We start from the raw sequence: 23,585 nt of genomic DNA, 5'->3' as shown, positions 1-23,585 counted from the left end.
TCACTTTGTGGCCATTATACGGTCCGCAGAGTGATTCTGCGGTCGCATAATGGACCGCAGAAATATACTTTTTCGCCAAAATTTTTTTTTTACTTTCCCGTGCATTGTTCAACCCAAAAAGTCTGAGCCGCAGCTCGTAAGCTCGCCGCGAAGAATTCCTATAATCCTCAACACGTAAACCTAGTCTGACACCATGAAATATTATTTTCTTTGTAAATTTTACCAGGTTTTACACTTAAGTACTTCAAAATTTTCTGGGGTGTTACAGGGTCGACGACCGGAACTCCGTTGGGGTCGACAGAAGGCACCTCGTTACTGGGTGCAACATCGTTGTTCTCGCCATGGTGTCCAGACTCAGCATCCACGTTCAAAGGGGCGGATTGGGAGTTCGACATTTTAAGCCTCGACCTGAAATTAAAGACTTCAAAGAAAAAGTGAAAAACAAGGTGTGTTATGGAAATTCGTATCAAATTGCCACTATTATCCTTAGCCCCACGGTGGGTGCCAAACTGTTTACCCTAAAAAATGGATAACAATTAAATTTGTTTGTGGTTTTAAGGATACGTGAATTAATTCGATACAAACGATAAATTGCGTAAGATTAAACAGATAAATGAGGTAATAAATTATCAAACCACTTGAGGAGGGTAATTTCGGACTTAATAACAGCCTTAATGAAATATCCGCCCTTGATCCCGGACTCACAATGACCAAGCACTGATTAACAATAACTAGAACTTTGAATAACAGAGAAAATAATAGTATACTGCCTTGATAAGCATGTTATAGTGTCCCCAATGAATAATCAGACCCCCTTTTATATAGTAGGGGAGTTTTACCCTAAGTACACTTCTATGAAAGGTAAAAAAATCTTTTGTTTAACCAATCATTGGTTCTGTGCCGATACGTGACGAGATCCATGCCGTGATATCCGGCTGGTCACAGATATCACGGCCTTTTGTTGGTCGTGCTCAGTTACCTAGTAGTGTTCTCCGAGGCCTTTGGGATTCGAACCGAACTCAAGGTCATGGCCCCGATACTCTCGAGACCGGGCGCTTTGCCCGGACCCCGGCTCGAAGGGCTCCTGGTCTCGATTCTGGTTCCCTGCCATTACGTCTCTTGCTCTGTTTGCTTCATCGGAAGACGAGGCATCTCATGGGCTCGGTTATACCCGTATACATATTGGATTGAATTGATTGTCCTTATCTAACCCTTTTTTGCCATGCTTTCTCTTGAGCCAAAGGTCTTTCGGAAACAACCTCTCTACCTCCCAAGGTAGAGGAAAGGTGTGCATACACTCTACTTCCCCAGACCCACTTTGTAAGTTTTCACTGGGTATGTTATTGTTGTATATCAACTTATCAAATTGTTGAGCCGATTTTATTATTTTACCTTTATTTTATACTTTTTCATTGCAAATTTGTCGTTAATATTCTTACTTGGGGCCTCTCTGAAATTTGGCTTTAGGCCCCCAATCTTGTTGAGACGACCCAGTCTCCATGTAAAGACTTTTGAAATCAGGTACAAAAATGGATTGTGTTATTTCATTTATGACATGATAGAGGAAAAAAGAAAACACTTGTGTGGAACTAAGAATTGATCACGAGTGATAACTGAGAGTTGTCTTTTGGCATCTCCCTAAGAACTTAAAAAATGAAATGCTCACCAGAGCTCTCAGGAGTACTAGCAAATTAGCAATGCTTGTTGAATAACTCACACAACAAATGGCTAACCAAATAGTTTGAATGAAAAATATAGATTGGGAGCAGGCAACTTTCTGTCTGTTGTTATCGAGAGACTCTTCACTTGGTGTAGAGGACATCTTCCCATGGGTGACGGTACAGAGGCTGCTTCAATCTCTTCTGGTCAAATGTGTGCCTGAGATTTGAAAAGGTACATAATCAATCATTTAGGAATTAGAATTGAGCTATCATAAAAAAGAATTACTGACAGTAAATTTAAAATGGTGTTTACGCATCATGCAACTCACCCTATAAGCCCAATTGAACGAGCCAGCACGAAAAGTCCATTGAGGTAACCAATCTCCACAATTTCATCAATTTCTGGCTTGGTGAACATTCCACTGCCGGCAAGGAGATCCAAAAAGAGGGATCCAATGGCACCATCGACATTGAGGACTAGGTTGTTTGCCTTTGACAGTGTGTAAGTTTCAACCTCAACAGCATATTCCATGTACTTAACAGAAGGGAAATTTTCCCTAGCATAAAGCTGCAGTAGTTCCACTCTCTTATCTCTGTTGTCACCTCTCTTAATCCTATCACAAAGAAGAAAGATGTGGTACATCAAATAGTTTTAGAGCCACAAGCGCCTAGAAGCATGATAACCCTAGTTCAAAAGATTTTCATGTGCATCGTTTGCTTCTACAACTCGAGGAACAATTCTTTGATGATTCATGAAGCTACAGGATATGCTACCTGTGGCCAATTCCTGGCACACGAATGCCCTTCTTCTTCATACTTTCCACGAACTCATATGGTGTAAGACCCTGAAAATATAATGCTAGTATTACTCTTCTGGACACAAAAGAGACCAGCAGGACTACTTCTAGCCTGATGAGTGGCTCATTTAATGCTCATAAATTAAAAGGCTCACCTTGTCATAAGCATCCTTGAAGTACCGAGCAGCATCATCAATAGCACCACCAAATCGCGGACCAATAGTCAGCAATCCTGTTAAAAGCCACATGATTCCAGTTTTGATTTGAAAAATAAACTTTTTTTTTTTTGAAAAATAAACTGATAACTAGAAACGAGCAACCTTAAAATGTAACATACCGGAAACAAGGCATGAAACCAGATCTTTCCCAGCCCTGGCAGTTACTATGGAGTTGTGGGCACCAGAGACACAGGGACCATGGTCAGCACACAACATCACGCAAATCTGCCGAGAAATCAACCACGATAAAGCATGTTAAGGTTTAGAAACAGAACGACATCTGTTGGCAGAAACTGATGGTCAATACATAAGAGTTTTATAACCTATTGAAAGAGTATAGAGTTGCAAGCATAAGAAACTTACCTCAATAAAACGTGTACAATAACGTGGTAGGCTCCGTTTGAACCACAAGAGGGAAACCACATCACCAACACCAAGTCCCTGCTCCACAATGGATGACATGGGTACACCAGCATAGCATGGCTCTTCACCTGTGAATAGAAGTTGTAGACAGAATTAGCACCATTTCCATCTCACATATACCCACCAGAAAAACAAATTTATTATTTGAGAGAAAACAGTTGAATCCAACAGTACCTCTATCGTCAGATATTGTGGAAATAATATGAGTTGGGGCCCGAACTTTCCCACTCTTAATTGCCGTGCTAAGATCTTCAGGTATTTGAGGAGGAGAAACTTCCTTTACAGGAGTTGTTTTTCCTGCCTCAACCTACCAAAACAAATACCCGGTGCTGTTAGAACTAACAACAGAGTAGAAGACAAAATACAAGTGATCTCTGCTGATCATCAAGAAACTCACTAGCTTTTCAAATGTATCTTTGATTGCTCCTTCAAAAGCTTCATATGAGGTTGGAACCACAGCTCCGGCATCTCTGAGTGCTTGATTCTTTGCTTGTGCGGACTCCATTTCACCACCACTCTTTGCTCCCTATTTGAAAAAGATCCATGCAAAATTAGACTTCATGTGTAAAACTATCCTGTCCAACCTTTTCTATAAAAAAAAACTTTATTATTAAAATATCTCTCGATCTTCGCGAGAAACAACTAGGAACCTATTTTTAAGAAACGTGGCAATCATGGGAAATAGAGCTCACCGCATGACCAAATTGTACTTCTGACTTGAAGAGCGTAGCACAAGTTCCACTAACCCAGGCAACAACAGGCTTGTTAATTTTTCCCTGCTTCAAGGCTTCAACTAGGGAATACTCATCTCGTCCACCAAGTTCCCCGAGAACAACCACCATTTTAACCTAGGTATACCAAAAACATCATTAAGAAAGTGAACAACCAATAAATGGCAAAGTGGTTTGTATAGAATTAGGAAATACAACAAGACATCAATGCAGTAGTTGTTTATGCACCATTGAGCTTCTAGTTGTATCAATATTAGCGGGAAAAAAATCAACCTTAAATCATAGATACTAATGGTTAAAATTAGGAAGAAAGGCACCAAAGTCACTGTGTGTGTGTGTGTATGTGGAAACAGATATACTTTTGCTACTTAGTTGGAATGTTAGCTTATGAAAAATAGCTTCTTTATTGGTCACATATAATGAGGGTAAGGAGAATTTAGACAACTACAGACAATCAGGATATCTTAAAAGTTAAAGCAACGTCACTGAAGACCTGAGGGTGAACCTGGTGATATTACAAGGAGAATATAGCCTGTACAAATCAATTACCTGTGGAATATTGTTGAAGCGCAAAACATGATCAGAAAGGGTAGAGCCAGGGAAAACATCTCCCCCGATTGCAATTCCTGCATAGACCAAATTCACTCATTATTCTACTTCTCGGTAAAAACAACAAAAACATGCTCCAAATGATGGATTCAGAATTCAGAATGCCCAACCTTCATAAATTCCATCAGTCACACGAGCAATTGTATTGTATAATTCATTAGACATACCACCCTGTACATCAAGAGAAAAGTTATTATTCTTGAAAATGGAAATGCTACTCCAAACTATTCTGCTTCGTATATTAGAGTGAGGTTATGGCTTCAAACAAGAAAGTTGGGTTAAAGTAATGCTTGAACAGTTTCCAACATTAATGTTAAGTAAAGATATATTACTGAAAGTAGTTGAGAATAGACGGAAGTATCTCACAAATATTATTTTATCTTAATCGCACTCTAGGAGATAGCAAATTAGAAAATAAGTGGGGACAAAATGCTGCAGGTGTAACCAACTAGAAATTTCTGATATGTATATTAAAGAGGCTCTAAAAATCACTCACAGATTTTGAGACAAAGCCTACAGATCCAGGTCTGTAAAGTTTGCACTGAATAATGTTATCAATTGTTCCAGCAGTATCACCAATCTTGAAAGCACCAGCTTGGATCCCTCCAACAGTAGCTGGACCAATAACCACCTGAGAAAGGTAACCATATTACACGCCATAAAATTTTAAAATCAATAAAAGAGGGAAAATTAGAGTGAGAGTAGTTATTGACCCCCCCGAAGAAACAATGTTGACAAGTGAGATAGGTAATGTCTAAATGCTCCAAGTGATGATCCGTTGAAGCTCATTATACCTTTTTAGACAAAAAAGTTCTTCACAAAAGATGAAAATTGCAGACAGGGGGAGTTCATTGACTCCAGGACATGCAACAATGGAATGTGAAACAAGTAATGTATAAATACTCAACTTTATTATCCTATACTTGATTATACATCATCACTCAAAATATAACTCCCACCACTGACAAAATAATAATGTACCCAAATGCAGAAAACTGATTGATATGACATAGTATTACCTTATTGTTTGCCTTTGCATAAGCAATCAGCTGCTTAGCGTCTGACTCAGGAACACCTTCAGCTATAATAGCCGCAACTTTGATAGTCGGCTGTTTAAGAGCAGACATGGAGGAAGCAGCAGCACTGCAAATCAATTTGGACGGTAAAGATCAGAGAAACAAGAGCACATCTTTTGCAGCGTCAGTTTTTTCTTCGAGAAAAACACAATTAAATACAGACAACAAAACAAGAACAGTGGTTATACCAACCTTCTGAAAGATGCAAAGTTTATGAAAACATCAGCCGTGGGATGTGCAGCACAGGCAGCTTCAATGCTGAAGAATGAGTAAAATTTTAGAATACAAATCAGTGAATGCGACAAGACACCATACTCACCAAATAGAAACCAGCAGTACAAAGGTATGTAAAGACAACATAGTTCAAAAATATATCTGCCGGAAATATGATATAGTTGGTGTCTTTTGCGCATCATTTTAAGTGACTCAATTATGAACCGAAAAGTTAAATAGTTAGCACATGTTATCATCAGATATCAGGGAAACTCAGTTGCTAAAATTGGAAGCAGCGAGCTAAATGTATTTAAGCCACGCCAAATCTAAATAGCATACTGGAAGGGAGAAACAAGAACATAGACGACATTGTGACAGACTGCCAAAGGAGAACTTTTAGAGATCCAAATGAAAAAGTGCAAAATAGAATGGGAATATAACCAATGGTTGAGAAAACAAAGAGAAGGACGCACGTTGAATGTACTGGGATTGCAATTTCCTCCTGACCAAAGAAGAGTTTCTGGAATCCCTCAGAACCAGGATTAATAATTCCAGCAACAGATGGCGTTTCCCTCCCTGAAAATTTAAAAGTAAGAATTTAACATTAATCAACACGTTGAAAAATCACAACAATATTGGGTGCACATTTGCCGGCAAATCAATTGAGAAATAGATAGTACGAACCACAAAGGAAATCAAAGTCAAGCATTCGCTGGATAGGAAGCTGCTTGTAGTTGTAGAACAAAGCTTGTGTAGTCTTGGAAAAAAGTTGTCCAGTAGCCATTTTGCCGAGTCAATTGAGATCTCTGCTAAGTTACAACATCAGCAAAAACATCAACCATTCATGAACAGATAATTTCTTGCATATGACACACAGCCCTTTAATTTTGAGACAGAAGGCCAAAACAATACATTAATAGATAACTATTGGGCTGACAGTGAAGCATTTCATCATACAGTCATTCGAGTGGCAATGTGTATCCAAGTAGTGACAGGTAAAATGGTATATGAAATATATTACTCCAACAACCCCCATCCCTTACCCACCCGAAATCAACATTTGTAAACAAAAAAGATCACAAGGAGCAAAAATACAAATAACGATGCTGACTCTTTAGTCTTAACAAGTTTTTGTAAATCTTGCCTTCCAAAAGAGAACAAATCAACGTGAAGCTAAATCAAACAGAGAACTACACCAATAGGTGCAGAATTTCAGCAAATGAAACTGGTTCAATAAAGAATACTGAATCAACTATACCTCTAAAATAAGTTGTGGGAGGATATATGAATCCAAATCACAGTCCCAGTATAAAAAGGTCAGATCTTTAAAACATAAACGAAATAAAAAGAGTACACCTGTCAGAGTTATAACAAATGGCCGTTAAAAGCAGATCCAATTATTTAAAAGCGTCAGTACACAACAAATTAGAGCATATATATAGACAACCTCGGGAACATCGAAAAAGAAGCGAAAAGAAACAGCAAGATTCAACAATTGAAGCGTGTTTCACACAAAAAACAAAGCATATATATATATTACACAAACCCGAATCAAAAATTTAATAGTAGCAATTAGCAAAACACCCAGATCCGAAACACCAAAAAATAAATATAAGGAAAGAAAAACAAAGCATAATTGGATCAAAATGCACCTAGTATTTTTGTTGTGTACCGAAGTTTTTTGTTGTGTATATAAATGGAGATCAATCAAGAAAAAGGAAGTTCCCTCGTAAACTCAGACAAGAGGTGAGTGAATTATGGTAGCTGGTAGGAGAATGTTGGGGAGAGAGTTAGATGAATCTTAACTATTTATATAGTACGTGTATTTAAGGCATAAGGAGGGATTTGGGGGGCTGCAACATAGACATTGTAATACTAGTACTAGCTAATAACCAAGAAAGACAGCGAAAGAGGAGAAATTATCACGTGGCATCAGGTAGTTAGTTCACGAATGATTCAATTTTCTTTATTTTTGAGGAAAAAAACACACTGTAGGTGCCGTTGTTGAAAGCTTACCAAAGTCTTCCGGTGTAAAGAAAATGTGTCAGGGGTATGGATGTCCAACGGGATGGGACAAGACAGGATAGGACGGGACGACATTTAGCCAGGATGGTGGCGGAACGGAACAAACGGGATGAAACGATAGGCTCATCCCGTTCCGCTAATAAACGGGACGGAATGGGACGGACGGTAGGCCCATCCCATCCCGCTAACAAACGAGATGGGACGGGACGGGTTCGTGGGCCTTAAGTGCCATTTTTAAAAAAATTATTTAAGCATTGAGTTTGACAACGGATATTCTTTTGGCAATGACTAAGTTTTTAAAGTTTGCAACATCTAGTTTTTTGACTTATTCAATAAATTTAAAAATTAAACGAAAATTAGGAAACTAAGTAAAGAATTATAAAATATTAAAACAAAAGACTTGTAATAAAATATTCTAGCAATTATAAATATATAATAGAGTTGTAATTTATTTAATATAATTTCGAGTGTAAGAGAATTCATAAAATAAATTCAACGCTTAGAGCCTTTTATTTTATTAATAGAACTTTCAAATCTCACATATAAATATAATTCTTTTGAATAGCGCCTAATCTATGCAGCCACCTTGTAGGAAGGGTTCTGTTTGAACTTTGAACTAGGCCTCTTAGTAGCCAATAAAAAATTATCATACTAATATTTGTAAGCTCCTATATAACTTCGTTGTAACTTATCTATAATTTCTCTCGGACATTGTTCTGGAATTGGCAATGTTGATTGATGTTCCATGAGTTCCATGCCGTCATCGCTCCCAGTGCTAAGTATCTCATTGTATTCTTCTTCTTCCCTAGTGGTTAATTTTTCAAAACCAAGATTTCTTCTTTCTGAATTAATCCAATCTCTGAATAATACGGAAATCTCTAGGCTGTCCTCCGCTAATGAATGTCTATGATTTCCGATTTGAAATCTTGCCGCGCTAAAAGCACTCTCCGATGCTACTGATGATGCTTGAATAGCAAGGATATCTCGGGTCATTATGGAAAGTGTTGGAAAAGTCTTGCCACGCTTCCTCCACCATGCCAAAAGTTGTTCGTTGCCTTCTTCGTCTTTAATACTTTCCAATCCTTGATTAAGATAAGAATCAAGTTCATCATCAATAGAGGAATCAAAACCTGTTATATCATCCATATCTTCCCATAGAACTTCTACTCTAGACTTAGAAGTAGAAGGAGCAGTTTCACCACCTGTTGTTTCCATAGATTTATATTTATCAAACATTGATCTAACATAAGAATATATGTTTGCTTGGCATTCTTCGAGAGATGGTTGTTCATTTTCTTGAATTGCTAAATTCTCATAAATTTTACGAACAAGTCCCTTTGCACCTCTTAATTTTAAAGATGGGTTAAGTATAGTAGAAATTAAATAAACTTGGGGAATAGAAAAAAAATACTTTTTAAATTTTATAATTATTTCATTAATGGCCGGTGCATAAGTTGGATTAGTTTTATACTTACCAAATACAAAGATGAGTTAAGTATAATATTTGTGTAATAGTAGGATAATATATACCAGAAAATTATTTTGTAGCATAATAAAATTTTTCTAAAAATTTAGTAAGCTCTTTGATCTGATCCCAATCAGAATCAACAATTTGATCAGCGGGAATACCATTATGCATATTAAATACCTTTTGTATAGGCACCCGATAATCATAAGCAACTTTAAGCATTTCATAAGTAGATTTTCACCTGGTACAAACATCTTTTGGAACTTTTCTATATGGAAGGTTAGCACTAGCACATTGTTGAGCAAATTCACGAATTCTACTCGCTTTATTAGCCCGAAAAATATAGCCGCAAGCATGTTGTACTTTACTACAAGCATCAGAAAATAAATTAATACCATCTTTTACAACCAAGTTAAAAATATGTCATGCATATCTAACATGAAAAATTACCGGATTCATTGGACAAAATCTAGTTCTTAAACTAGTTGTTGTAGTTGTGTTAGCAGAAGCATTATCTAAGGTGATAGTTAAAACTTTATCAATGAGTCCATAAAAATCAAGTATTTGTAGAACAGTAGTTGCAATATATGCTCCAGTGTGTTTTGAATCAACAAATTTATAACCAATAATACGTTTTTGCATGTTCAAGTGATTATCTACCCAATGACATGTAACAGTTAAATAATCACAACCATTAGGACTACGACCTATATCAGATATGATGGACACTTTACAATCTAAGTGAAAAAATACACAACGAATATACTGAAGATATTCGGTTTGAAATTTAAAAACATCATTTCTAACTGTAGTCTTAGGAAAACCTTAAAAAGAAGGATTATAAGTTTCTTGTATATAATGAACAAAAGCAGGGTGAGAAGGAAAGGTAAAAGGTAAGCCACATACAACTACCATTTTTGCTAAGTTCTCACGATCTCTATCTTTGTTATATGGGCGTAAAATCGTACCAGAAGCAGGGTCAAGCTGTTGTTGTAAAGAATTAGAACCCCCACCAGATATACTAGGAGTGCTAGTACCAGTGCTAGGATTCAGTATTTGTCCGGCTTCTATTTTAGCTTGTATCCATAAAGCTTTGTGGTCCCTACCTAAGTGCCTAGATAAGCCCCCCGTCCCACCACTTTTGGTGTGCACAAATCGTTGCTTACATATTTCACACGTAGCACGTTGATTGACTTTATGATGTTTAAAACATTTCCATACAAGTGATGTTTTGGGACGTTCACCCTTAGGCTTACCCCTTACAGGAGGTACAGGGGGTAAAGCTCCAGATCGAGATTGACTCTGAGTTGGAGCTTGTGTTACGGGACTAGTGGGTGTTTCATCTAATTCTTCTTCCTCATTTTCTTCATCCTCATTTTCTTCGTCCTCAATAAAAATATCCTTGCCAAATTGTCTTTGTAAAGTTTCATGATCTAGTTGTTCTCCGAAATTAATATTATAACATGCGGGGGTTGGGAAAATGAAGTTTCATCAACATGAGTCATTTCATCTATATGTTTTCTAATTATAGGAGAAGGGCTAGGATTAGGATTAGGACTAGGATCACCTTTACTACTTTTTTTACTAGTTTTTTTTAAATACGCCAAATACATTTTTAGGTGCCATAATTTAAATACGAAATTAAATTTTAAAAGTTAACACAAAAATTAAAAACACAAATGAAATACGAAAATAGAACACGTAAAGTAAACACAAAAATTAAGCACTAAAATAATGCGCAAAAAATATATATTAAAATTAGGAGATGGAACGAGTGCACCGTGATTAAATATTAAAACTTGAAGAAATTGCCCAAACTATTGTTCCAAATACTTGATAAATTAATTTGAAGCTTGAAAATTGCTCCAAATATTTGTCCAAATACTTTAAACTTATCACTTGATTGCGAGAAAATTGATAGAATAATATAGATAGAATGAAAGGGATTTGAGAGAGAATAATTTATTTTTGTGGGAAGAAATGAAGAAGGATTGGGGTATTTATAGTAGAAAATAGGGCCAAAGTATAATTTAATAAACTTAGGGATTATATTAAAAGTTTTGGGGGTAGGGGGGTGTTTTGGTGGGAGTGGGGGCCAAATATGCCATTTTTGGCCGTTGCGAACGGCAATTTTTGCAATTATAGTCGTTGCCCAACGGCTATAATTTTTAAAAAAAAGGGACACGGGACGAGACGGAACAGGCGGGACGGGACGAGACAGACGGGACGGGACGAGACGAAATGGGACGGGATAAACGGGACGAAAAGGCCATCCCGTCCCATCCCGTGTCCCGTTTAACATGGGGCCATCCCGTTTAAAATTAAGTGGGACGGGACGGGACCGAGACGGGACGGGACGTCCCGTCCCGTTGGATAGCCATAGTTAGGGGTACGTAATTTTTTATCTGATGCCCCCAAAGGGACAAGAAAATGTATTACTCCCCATTTTAGATGAGTTAGTTTGACTCGGCGCGGAGTTTAAGAAATAAAAAAAGAAAACTTTTGAAACTTATGATATTAAAAGTTTAAGGGGTAAGTTTTGTGGAGCCATGACTTTTGTGTGTATCACGACCCAAAATCCATAAAGGTCGTGATGGCGCCGGACACCGCTGTTAGACAAGCCAACAATAAATACTAAATAAATTCTCATTTTAATATTTTTGAAATCATAGTTGTTCCCCTCAATTAAATAGCAGAAGATGAAGTTTACAAAATACGTAATAATATCTTTAAAAATTTCCAATACAGTACAACCCATAATCATCCCAAAATCCGGTGTTACAAGTGCATGAGTATTTACTAGGGAATTAAAAATAAAATACAGCATCTGCTAGAATACAAATTAGACAGGAAAATACGTTATACAGAATGTAGCTCACATATGTCCCCACAATTATTAACCATACCTTTGCGCCCATAAGGCCGCTAGACAAATATGTACCTGCATAATAAAATGTACAGTAAGTGCAGCATGAGTACGAAAACAACGTGTACCCAGTAAGTATCAAGCCTTATCTCGAAGAGGTAGAGACGAGATGGCCGACTTTGACACTCACTATGGGTCAATAATATTAAATAATCATGAAAATAAAAATATTTATATCAACGTGATTCACAGAGTTAACAATAATTTTATTGAACCGGCATAAGTAATTAAATTCCTTCAATTCCAATAAATTTTCAGTTTATCAATTAGCCTCATTTATAGGAATAACAATAATTCCTTAACAAGCAGAGATAATTAAATTCTTTAAATTCCAATAATTTCCAAATTTCAATTAGCTTCACAAGCTGAAATAAACTATCAAAGTATCGTGTAATTATTATTATTAAGCATGATTTCTGTTGAGGTCGTTCGGCCCGATCCAGGGTGTCCTGTACACTGCCGAGGGACGTGCGACACGATCCATAGATGCATCTATCCTGCCGAGGCGTTCGGCCCGCTCCACAAGAAAGGAAGACATTTTCTTATGTACCTCCGGAATGAGAGTATGTTTATTATAAGATAAATTCGAGAAGATGAACAATTTCTTTTAACAATTAATTAATTTAAACAAAAATAAGCATATGAGATTTTCATCTTTTACTATCTCTCGCTAACAATTTACGATATATATCAAATAATGTAATTAAATAACGGATACAATTTACACAAGTAATTCATGCTTTGAGTCCTAAACTACCCGGACTTTAGCATTAATAGTTGCTACGCACGGACTCTCGTCACCTCGTGCGTACGTAGCCCCCACAATTAGTAATAATTATTAATTTAATTACCTATGGGGTAATTTTCTCCTCACAAGATTAGACAAGAGACTTACCTTGTCTCAATGCCCACTTCCGATCACGGTGTCGTGTAAAAATACCAATTCAGTGCCGAAAATCCGAAACTATCCAACAGTTATATGAAATAATTAATACGTGTTAAATAATTCAAAAATTATCTATTAAATAAATTACCCTATCCAAAATGGTAAAATTTCTAAAAATCACCCCGGACCCACGTGCCCGAATTTCAGAAATTTTCGGAGGGAATCGTTACCCATAATCTCAAGAACTCAAATATACCATTTCCATCCAATCCCATAGTAATTTTCGTGGTTAAAATCCAAAAATATCAATTTCTAGGTTTTTCTTCAAAACCCCAAATTTTTACTAATTTCCATGAATTTTCACGCCTAAATTCGTATATAAACCAAGTATTTAACTTGCAATAGGTAGGAATCACTTACCTTGACATAAATGATAAAAATAAAACTCCAAAATCGCTCCTAGGTCGGCTCCCATGGAGAAAATGAGATGAAATGAGCCAAACCCATTTTTTTCAAACTTATACACTGCCCAGGCGACCCTTCATCGTGTTCGCGAGACCCCCATCGCGTTTGCGATGAACAAAATTCTCAGAAGCCATTTTAAAACTCTTCTCAGATAGCCTCTAGTATAATGGTTATAACCTTTTTTACAAAACTCCAAATCACAAATGGTTTAACTTTCTGGAAACTAGATATCAAGGACTATAACTTTCATATGTTGATCATCTCCCAAATCCTTATAGATTTGGAGATATCAGCTGTCAAAGTTAGCCCTGTGAAATACAAATTTCTTCATCTTCCCGAACAGCCAGTAGTGTACCAGCCATCACTTTTTGTACACAAATCCAAATGCTAAATGGTTTATCTTTCTGAAAACTAGATACAAAGAGCTATACTTTTTATTTTTGGATCATCTCCAAATTCCTTATAGATTGTGAGATATGAGCCTCCGAAGTCAGACCTGCGGAACATAGATTTTCTTCTTCGTGAAAGCGAGAATCTCTTTGCGAACGCGAAGAACAAAATCCTAGAAGCCAAATCCTTCTTCGCGAACGCGAGAGGATCTTCACGAACGCGAAGAACAACACCAGACACTAGCATCAGCTATTGCAAAACAGCCCGAAATGATCCGAAACCACTCTGAAACACACCCGAGACCCCCGGGACCCCGTCTAATCATACCAACTACTCCCATAACATAACAAAAACTTGCTCGAGGCCTCAAATCACATCAAACAATATCGACATCGATAACCTTGAAATGCACTTCAACCTAAATTTATGGAATTCTTCTAAAATGCTAACTTCCACAATAGGTGCCGAAACACTCACGGGTTATTCAAAACCCGATACGGACATACGTCCAAGTCCGAAATCATCATACGAACCTGTTAGAACCTTCAAATCCCGATTCCGATATCGTTTACTCAAAAATCCAACTTTAGTCAATTCTTCTAACTTAAAGCTTCTGAAATGAGAATTTTCTTTCCAAATCAACTCTGAACTTCCGAAATTTCAATTCCGACCACGCGTGCAAGTCATAATACCTGAAGTGAAGCTACTCGTGGCCTCAAACTGCTGAACAACGCGCTAGGGCTCAAAATGACCAATCGGGTCGTTATATTCTCTCCCACTTAAACATACGTTCGTCCTCGAACGTGCTAAGGACTGCTCTGGGGTTGTCCGAAATTACTGTTTAATACCTCGTGCACTTACCCATGCTGCCACAAACTCAGTTGAGCACACTAGCTCGAGCCAGTCTGAAGATTCTCCCTTTTTACTTAGCCAAATAAGCCTTATAGTCCAATTCCAACATCCGAAATTCTCTGCTAGGCATGTTCCCATCATACCAACACCATATATTGCACTACACGATGCACCGATACATGATTGCATACCTTTGCTGAATTCAGACTATGCACTGCATAACTCACATGACCATAATAACATCCTCTGATAATAATAGCTGAAATTCCACGAATCTGATGCTCATAATGCACCTCATGACATATATAAGTATTGTTCCAACTCTTGCAATACCGCCATGACGGAAGAGATGTGTAGAAATTCATAAACACCTACTGAATCAATCAAATCATGGGGTCGCCCCTCCTGACAAGGACCATTACCTCCTTCTGAACTGAATAGCGATATTTGTTCCTTATTATACCTTATATAAATCTGATTGTACTTATTTCCAATCCAATAGTCTCGTCTCACCCAGTATAAGCTGTTCGGACAATAAGCCACCGCAGACGCTGCCAAAAGTCTCATATGATGCCACAATGTGCCAATAAGCTACAAACCCAAAAGTGATACCTAAGGAAAAATGAACTCTCGAAAGGATTACTCAACCCACACAACTAATTAGACAACCAAAAAGGTGTCATGAACCTTTCTCAGAAACTGGGACACAAAACACACAAAATAGAATATAGGGGACTATACTCAATATCACACTGTTGCGGCGTGCAACCCGATTCATACATGATACCGTTGCGGCGTGCAACCCGATCCAAACATCATACCCGGGCGGCGTGCCACCCGATCCGCACATAAAGAATTTATAAGAAAATACTTACCGAGATAGAATGCTCATTACTACAAAATATCTGAATATCGGACACAAGCACGCTCAGTGCATAATATCATCCCTGGAAGGACCGACATCGCCATACGCTACAAAATTCAAGCACGACTAAGGTACGATATATGATCTTAATCTCGAGAGCCATCCAGCTCACATGGAACCATCGCTACGCGAAACCTCAACACATAAGAAATTTATCAAGTCGTTTCGCAACTCACACGGCACAATATAGTATCCAACGTCCGAATACTCTTCCATAGGGAGCGCTTATGCTGAAGTGAACACATCCGGCATGATATAGAGCCCATATTCATATTCAAATCCATCCACAGACCTCAAGCTAATTTTGATCGCATCGTACTAGGCTAATAACCTTTCAAGGATCCATAATAACCCTTTTTCACATTACACACAAGAACAATCATCATAACCGGAACAAACTTCCACAATCCACAACCAAATGAACCGAGCGCCCTCCAGTCATAAATTCTTGAATCAACGATATTACCACAATCTTCATACTTGGTTTCAGTCTTCACTCAATCAAGTGACTACATGTCACTCTTACACAATCTTTCCGTGAGACACGCTCCCACGACCTTCCACACCAGGTAACAAGTCTGCACATCCATCCTACCGGTTACACTAATGCTGTAAAGCATACCAAGAATCCACAAATCAATACACAAGGTCTCTTACACCTGACATCGATCTTAGGTGATGCCGAAAACAATACCATCTTGCTTTAAACATCTAAATCCCTTTTTCCTGCTCATCTGAGCTCATGACATCCTTGTCAACACCGAACCGAAATCTTGAATCCTCAAGTTTCGAATCCCATGCTACTTAATGTACTTAATTATGCTAATGCGCAGGAGTACAAGAATTCCATCATAACTCCCGAACCACTAATAGGGTAAATACTTCATCATATAGAAACCTTCTACTTAACTTAATTCAGGACCATTGCAATACGCGACTGGATTCTCATATCCGTAGAAAACTATCGGCCTCAAGTAGTGGTCTAAACCGCCATAACTCTTTTGGGATCCCTCTACATATAACATGCCCTAATACTTGAATTCCTCCAAATAAAATCAATTACAGCGATCGTCAAGTCTCGCACGTACCGCCACAAATCACATGCATAATTCAATGCGCTGAAAGACCTGATCATTGTCACCATCATGCCAATTCAACCATTGTTAGCCAACCCATCTTTTCTCAATTTATTCTCAACTTGCCTTAGAAATAATAATAGCTCCATTCATTACATCACGAACTCAAATCCGCACTCATCCCGAGCGACCTTATTTCATGAGACCTCGCTGTTTCAAAATCCATAAATCATCCCATACCCCTCCTTGTGCGCACTTTTTCATCTTCAACTGGTACACCCATTCTGATACTTCTTTTATGAATCCGAAGTTATTTTTTTCCATTTCTCAAATGCTACACCACAACCTGAAGATAATGCAGAGTACTCCAAGCCCCGTTTCATAATCTGATGCAAAAGCTCGATACTCAACCATACAACGGACTCGAGATCCTTAGACACCACACTTTAAATTTTTGAACCCGCTAAGACCGTTATTGAGAGTCACTTGTTCTGACTTGTTCTCAAACATGATCAACTCCAAGGCCCTGCTAGCACATGGACACTTTCTCAAGGAAACACCTGATTGTCTCACTTTTTCTGTGCATTACATCTATACGAAGCATAAACTCTGAGTCTTCCAATAACCTGAATATGAATCGATAAGGCTAAATATGGCACACATTCCCCAAATCCTTTGCTCAAATTACCACTGATGTTTTCTTTCCTTAGCTGCAATGACCCACCAATACACCGATAATCAGGAACCTCATAAATAGACAACCATGCAATCCAATTGTAGATGGTGCGGCTCTCCCACTTAGCTTGAAGCTACAATTACATAACTCTGGAACCCACCGAGATTCTTTCTTCATCGTCGATATGATCCTACACACGCAACTTGCCAAATTTCTCGAAATCCTTCTATTAACCTTTAATAAACACTCTGAACCACTAGCCACATTTACATATTAAATCTCTTACCGGGTAGCAAGTAGAATTCTTCGCAGAAGCTTCGTCAATATCACTCAACCGCTAACCTGCTCACAGGAGATAACCCATATGTGAAAATTACGTGCCGACATATTCCAACACCGTTGCACTGGGTGAAAATACTACGAAATCAGTAGATCATCCTGAGTCCGAGCTCATTCACTAGCTGCACTAGTCCGTTCACTCCTCACGAACATCAACTAAAGGTGCGGCAATACATTCCAATCCGTAGTCATGTTGTATCCTTCTTCATATCAAGCAACTCCCTCTTGTTGTATGCAATCTTCCTTAATATAGCAACGAATATTACAACTTAAGTCCGTAGACCTAGTAACTGTCCATCCTAAATCCTAAATCACTTCAAACTTTCCTCAAGCCATGTAGTTATCCTACCACGTAACTCATACGCTACCTTGCCACTCTTCTTTAAGCAACTACTCGATTTCTGTTTCTCATACTTGACCTCCTCGGAATTTAACCACCACAAGACACCTTCCACATGTCCTTCCTCATCCTTCGTTGTCCAGTTGTTGCCTTAACTAAAAATTTGTCTCTATAGCACTTGAATCAATCGCTAGTTACCAGCTTTAAACCTTTCTGACGATCATCCTTCTTGAGACATCAATACTAGGAACGCTACTTCGATCCTGAATCACTGCACACCGCGATCTCTAACTACTGCTTCCCCTATACCAATTCCTAACACCCCGTCGTGAAGGCGGGTTGAAGAAAACCATAACACCGGCGAACCTTAACACATTTTACAAGGCGATGACACCACATCAAAATTGAGAACTCTACCACACTCAAAAATATCAAGCTTCATTACTCCATCAACCCCAAACCTGAACATTAATAGTCCGATTGCCTTTTCTCCGTTGGAATTAAAACATTGAACCTCTGAATCATGTACTGAGAAAACCTTCTTTCAAGTCGTTTACTGCCCTGACACATTGATAGGCATTTTACCATTTCATAAACACTGTGCGATAACAACACACGAATTGTCATAACAATCAATGCCAAATCTCAAAACCTTAGGTTGTACTGATACTTAATTTGAAATGACAGAGCGGCCTTTCACAAGGAGACGACAATAGCCAACTTAATTACACATGGAGAAGCATCATGTACTACATCTGTAGTACCATTAAAAATTTTCTCGATCCCCAATTTATAACAAGCGCTTCACGTCATATAAGATTGAGTAGGAAGGAAATGAAGGCATAAGCCTCAAAGGAATCAAATCGCACGATGAGGAATCAAAAAGGGAAGTATTCCTAACAGCCCTATAGCCTCTCGAAGATAAGTACAGACATCTCTGTACCGATCCGCAAGACTCTACTACACTTGCTCATGACTCGTGAGACCTAAGTAAACCTAGTGCTCTGATACCATGTTGTCACGATCCAAAATCCATAAAGGTCGTGATGGCGCCGGACACCGCTGTCAGACAAGCCAACAATAAATACTAAATATATTCTCATTTTAATATTTTTGAAGTCATAGTTGTTCCCCTCAATTAAATAGCAGAAGATGAAGTTTACAAAATACGTAATAATATCTTTAAAAATTTCCAATACAGTACAACCCATAATCATCCCAAAATCCGGTGTTACAAGTGCATGAGCATTTACTAGGGAATTAAAAATAAAATACAGCATCTGTCCAGAATACAAATTAGATAGGAAAATATAATTTTTCTGAAGGAAGCTATGTTGGCTGCGGATCGTAATACAGAATGCAGCTCACCTATGTCCCCATAATTATTAACCACACCTCTGCGCCCACAAGGACGCTAGACAAATATGTACTTGCACAATAGAATGTGCAGCAAGTGCAGCATGAATACGAAAACAACGTGTACCCAATAAGTATCAAGCCTAATCTCGAAGAGGTAGAGACGAGATGGCCGACTTTGACACCCACTATGGGTCAATAATATTAAATAATCATGAAAATAGAAATATTTATATCAACGTGATTCACAAAGTTAACAATAATTTTATTGAACCAGCAGAAGTAATTAAATTCCTTCAATTCCAATAAATTTTCAGTTTTTTAATTAGCCTCATTTACAGGAATAACAATAATTCCTTAACAAGCAGAGATAATTAAATTCTTTAAATTCCAATAATTTCCAAATTTCAATTAGCTTCACAAGCTAAAATAAACTATCAAAGTATCGTATAATTATTATTATTATTAAGCACGATTTCTGCCGAGGTCATTCAGCCCGATCCAGAGTGTTGTGTACACTGCCGAGAGACGTGCGACACGATCCATAGATTCATCGATCCTGCCGAAGCGTTCGGCCCGCTTCACAAGAAAGGAGGACATTTTCTTATGTACCTCCGGAATGAGAGAATGTGTATTATAAGAAAAATTCGAGAGGATGAACAATTTCTTTTAACAATTAATTAATTTAAACAGAAATAAGCATATGAGATTTCCATCTTTTACTATCTCTCACTAATAATTTACGATATATATCAAATAGTGTAATTAAATAACGGATATAATTTACATAAGTAATTCATGCTTTGAGTCCTAAACTACCCGAATTTTAGCATTAATAGTTGCTACACACGAACTCTCGTCACCTCGTGCGTACGTAGCCCCCACAATTAGCAACAATTATTAATTTAATTACTTATGGGATAATTTCCTACTCACAAGATTAGACAAGAGACTTACCTTGTCTCAATGCCCACTTCCGATCACGATATCGTGTAAAAATCCCAATTCGGTGCCGAAAATCCGAAACTATCCAACAGTTATATGAAATAATTAATACATGTTAAATAATTCGAAATTTATCTATTAAATAAATTACCCTATCCAAAATGTTAAAATTCCTAAAATTCACCCCGGGCCCACGTGCCCGGATTTCAGAAATATTCGGAGGGAATCATTACCCATAATCTCAAGAACTCAAATATACCATTTCCATCCAATCCCATAGTAATTTTCGTGGTCAAAATCTAAAAATACTAATTTCTAAGTTTTTCTTCAAAACCCCAAATTTCTACTAATTTTCATGAATATTTACGCCTAAATTCGTATATAAACCAAGTATTTAACTTACAATATGTAGGAATCACTTACCTTGACATAAATGATGAAAATGAAGCTCCAATATCGCTCCTAGGTCGGCTCCCATGGAGGAAATGAGATGAAATGAGTCAAACCCATTTTTTCAAACTTATACACTGCCCAGGCGACCTTTCATCGCGTTCGCGAGACCCCCATCGCGTTCGCGATGAACAAAATTCTCAGAAGCCATTTTCAAACGCTTCTTAGATAGCCTCTAGTATAATGGTTTTAACGTTTTGTACAAAACTCTAAATCACAAAAGGTTTGACTTTCTGGAAACTAGATATCAAGGACTATAACTTTTATATATTGATCATTTCCCAATTTCTTATAGATTTTGAGATATTAGCTGTCAAAGTCAGCCCTGTGAAATACAAATAATTTTATCTTCCCGGACAGCCTGTAGTGTACCCTTTTTGTACACAAATCCAAATGCTAAATGGTTTACCTTTCTGAAAACTAGACACAAAGGGCTACAATTTTTATTATTTTTGGATCATCTTCAAATTTCTTATAGATTGTGAGATATAAGCCTTCGAAGTCAGACCTGCAGAACAAAAATTTTCTTCTTCGCGTAAGCGAGAATCTCTTCGCGAACGCGAAGAATAAAATCCCAGAAGCCAAATCCTTCTTCGCGAACACGAGAGGTTCCACGCGAACGCGAAGAACAATACCTGACACCAGCATTAGCTATTGCAAAACATCCCGAAATGATCCGAAACCACCCCGAAACACACCCGAGGCCCCCGGGACCCCGTCCAATCATACCAACTAGGCCCATAACATAACACAAACTTGATCGAGGCCTCAAATCACATCAAACAACATTTAAATCATGAATCGCACCCTAATTCAAGCTTAATGAACTTTAGAACTTCAAACTTCTACATTCGAATCTGGAACCTATCAAATCACGTCCGATTGACCTCAAATTTTACACACAAGTCACATTCGACATTATGGATCTACTCCAACTTCCGAAATCAGAATCCGAACCCGATATCAAAAAGTCCACTTCTGGTCAAACTTCTCAAAAATCTTCAAATTTCTAGCTTTAGCCAAATGACTCCAAAATGACCTACGGACCTCCGAATCCATTTTCGAACGCGCTTCCAATTCTAGAATCACTATGCGGAGCTATTCCCATACTCGGAATCTCAAACGGATATCGATAACTTTGGAATGCACTTCAACCCAAATTTATGGAATTCTTCCAAAATGCTAATTTCTACCATAGGTGCCGAAACACTCACGGGTTATCCAAAAACCCGATACAGACATACGCCCAAGTCCGAAATTATCATACAAACCTGTTAGAACCTTCAAATCCCGATTTCGATATCGTTTACTCAAAAATCCAACTTTAGTCAATTCTTCCAACTTAAAGCTTCTGAAATGAGAATTTTCTTTCCAAATCAACTCTAAACTTCCGAAATTTTAATTTCGACCACGCGTGCAAGTCATAATACCTGAAGTGAAGCTACTGGTGACCTCAAACTATTGAACGATGCGCTAGGGCTCAAAACGACCGGTCGGGTCGTTACAGTGTGGTTATAAAAGCTTCTCAATAGGGTAAAATATCTAAAATGAAGAGTTTAAAGTTGAATTATTTCAAAAATTAGAAATATATCATTTATTTTGGAACAGACTAAAAAAAGTACCTCATCTAATTTGAAATGGAGGGAGTATGAACTTAGCTTCAATGGTTTTGATCAGGGATGGGCATAAAATCCGAAAAATCAAATTGCGAACCGAACCAAATTAATTTGGTATTTCGGTATCCGATTTTTCAGTTTTTCGGTATTATTCAGTATAGATTTTTTGATATTTTGGTATTTCGGTACGGTACTCGGTGTTGAGTTTCTGATATTTCGGTATACCAAAATATCGAAATATATTAAGTTCAAGCCCACATCTATTTCTATTTTCTAGCCCAATAAAGAATAAACCTAAGCCCAACACCCCAAGTCCCCTAATCCCTTAGGCCTTAGTTAGTCCCTTAGGGCTTAGAGACTTAGAGAGTACGAGCAGACATAAAACTTGGCTTCTGCTCCCCCCTTTGGCCCTTTCCCCTTTCTATTTTCTAACCCTAAATCCCTAATTTCTCTCAAAAACATTACTTGACTGCTATTGTAATTCTCGACTACAATAGCAGAGACGACGACGACGACTTCACGACCTCGGCGACGACGACTCCTCTCGTCGTCGACTGCTTGTTTGCTCATTGTTGACCTTTATTCTTCAATCTTCAAGTCTTCAACAGGTTCACGACTTCTTCATTCTTCATTCTTCAGGTTTTATGTTAGTTTCAACTTGTTATATTTCATTAAGTTTCTTATGTCGACAATAATCAGTTTTTGAGCATTTAAAGAATCATTATTTTTGGGGTTTTAGCTAGTGAAAAGATCTGAGTTAAACATGAACTTGTATGGAATTAAGAATTTAATAATCATTATTTTTGCTAAACTCAGTCTTAAATTTTTCTTTTCTGGGAAATTTCCGCCAAAGAGCAGTGAGGTTTCCAGCAAAGAAATTTGCCTCTAGATACTGTTCAACAAAAACAAAGCTTTCTCATTTCTAGCAAAAGAACTTAAATTCAATATGTGTGAATATTTAGTTAAACATGTCTTCTCTTAAATTTTCTGTTCAACAAAATTTGCGACTCTTTTAATCGCATGAACTTGTATGGAGTTAAACATGCCTTCTGTTTAATAGCAAAAAGATGTGTGAATATTTAGTTACTTCTTCTTTCTTAGTAAATTTTAGAATTCTGTTTA

At 37.7% G+C, this 23,585-nt stretch overlaps 1 protein-coding gene across 3 annotated transcripts; it reads right to left on the bottom strand.

Moving 5' to 3' along the window:
* Window positions 1–1,517: 1,517 nt before the first annotated feature.
* Window positions 1,518–7,700, bottom strand: LOC104089256 (ATP-citrate synthase beta chain protein 2). 3 transcript variants are annotated; one of them, XM_009594106.4, is made up of 18 exons: window positions 7,381–7,514; window positions 6,987–7,084; window positions 6,413–6,534; window positions 6,202–6,304; window positions 5,708–5,773; window positions 5,459–5,582; window positions 4,936–5,070; window positions 4,550–4,610; window positions 4,380–4,456; window positions 3,792–3,947; window positions 3,497–3,625; window positions 3,274–3,406; window positions 3,040–3,167; window positions 2,796–2,901; window positions 2,614–2,690; window positions 2,436–2,506; window positions 1,991–2,275; window positions 1,518–1,878 (listed from the first exon to the last, which is right to left on the bottom strand). In XM_009594106.4, exons 3-18 carry the CDS (start codon window positions 6,510–6,512, stop codon window positions 1,803–1,805), a joined length of 1,827 nt encoding a protein of 608 aa, XP_009592401.1. In that variant the 5' UTR covers window positions 6,513–6,534; window positions 6,987–7,084; window positions 7,381–7,514; the 3' UTR covers window positions 1,518–1,802. The 3 variants fall into 3 exon arrangements, with proteins under 3 accessions (XP_009592401.1, XP_009592400.1, XP_070041657.1); XM_009594105.4 differs by lacking the exon at window positions 6,987–7,084 and having other exon boundaries at window positions 7,381–7,700; XM_070185556.1 differs by lacking the exon at window positions 6,987–7,084 and having other exon boundaries at window positions 6,413–6,532; window positions 7,401–7,544.
* Window positions 7,701–23,585: the final 15,885 nt, after the last annotated feature.

The sequence above is a fragment of the Nicotiana tomentosiformis genome, chromosome 9, assembly GCF_000390325.3.
Source record: "Nicotiana tomentosiformis chromosome 9, ASM39032v3, whole genome shotgun sequence".
Classification (NCBI taxonomy): domain Eukaryota; kingdom Viridiplantae; phylum Streptophyta; class Magnoliopsida; order Solanales; family Solanaceae; genus Nicotiana; species Nicotiana tomentosiformis.
Note: the sequence above shows the minus strand (reverse complement) of the source record. Positions and strands in the feature narration are given on the sequence as shown.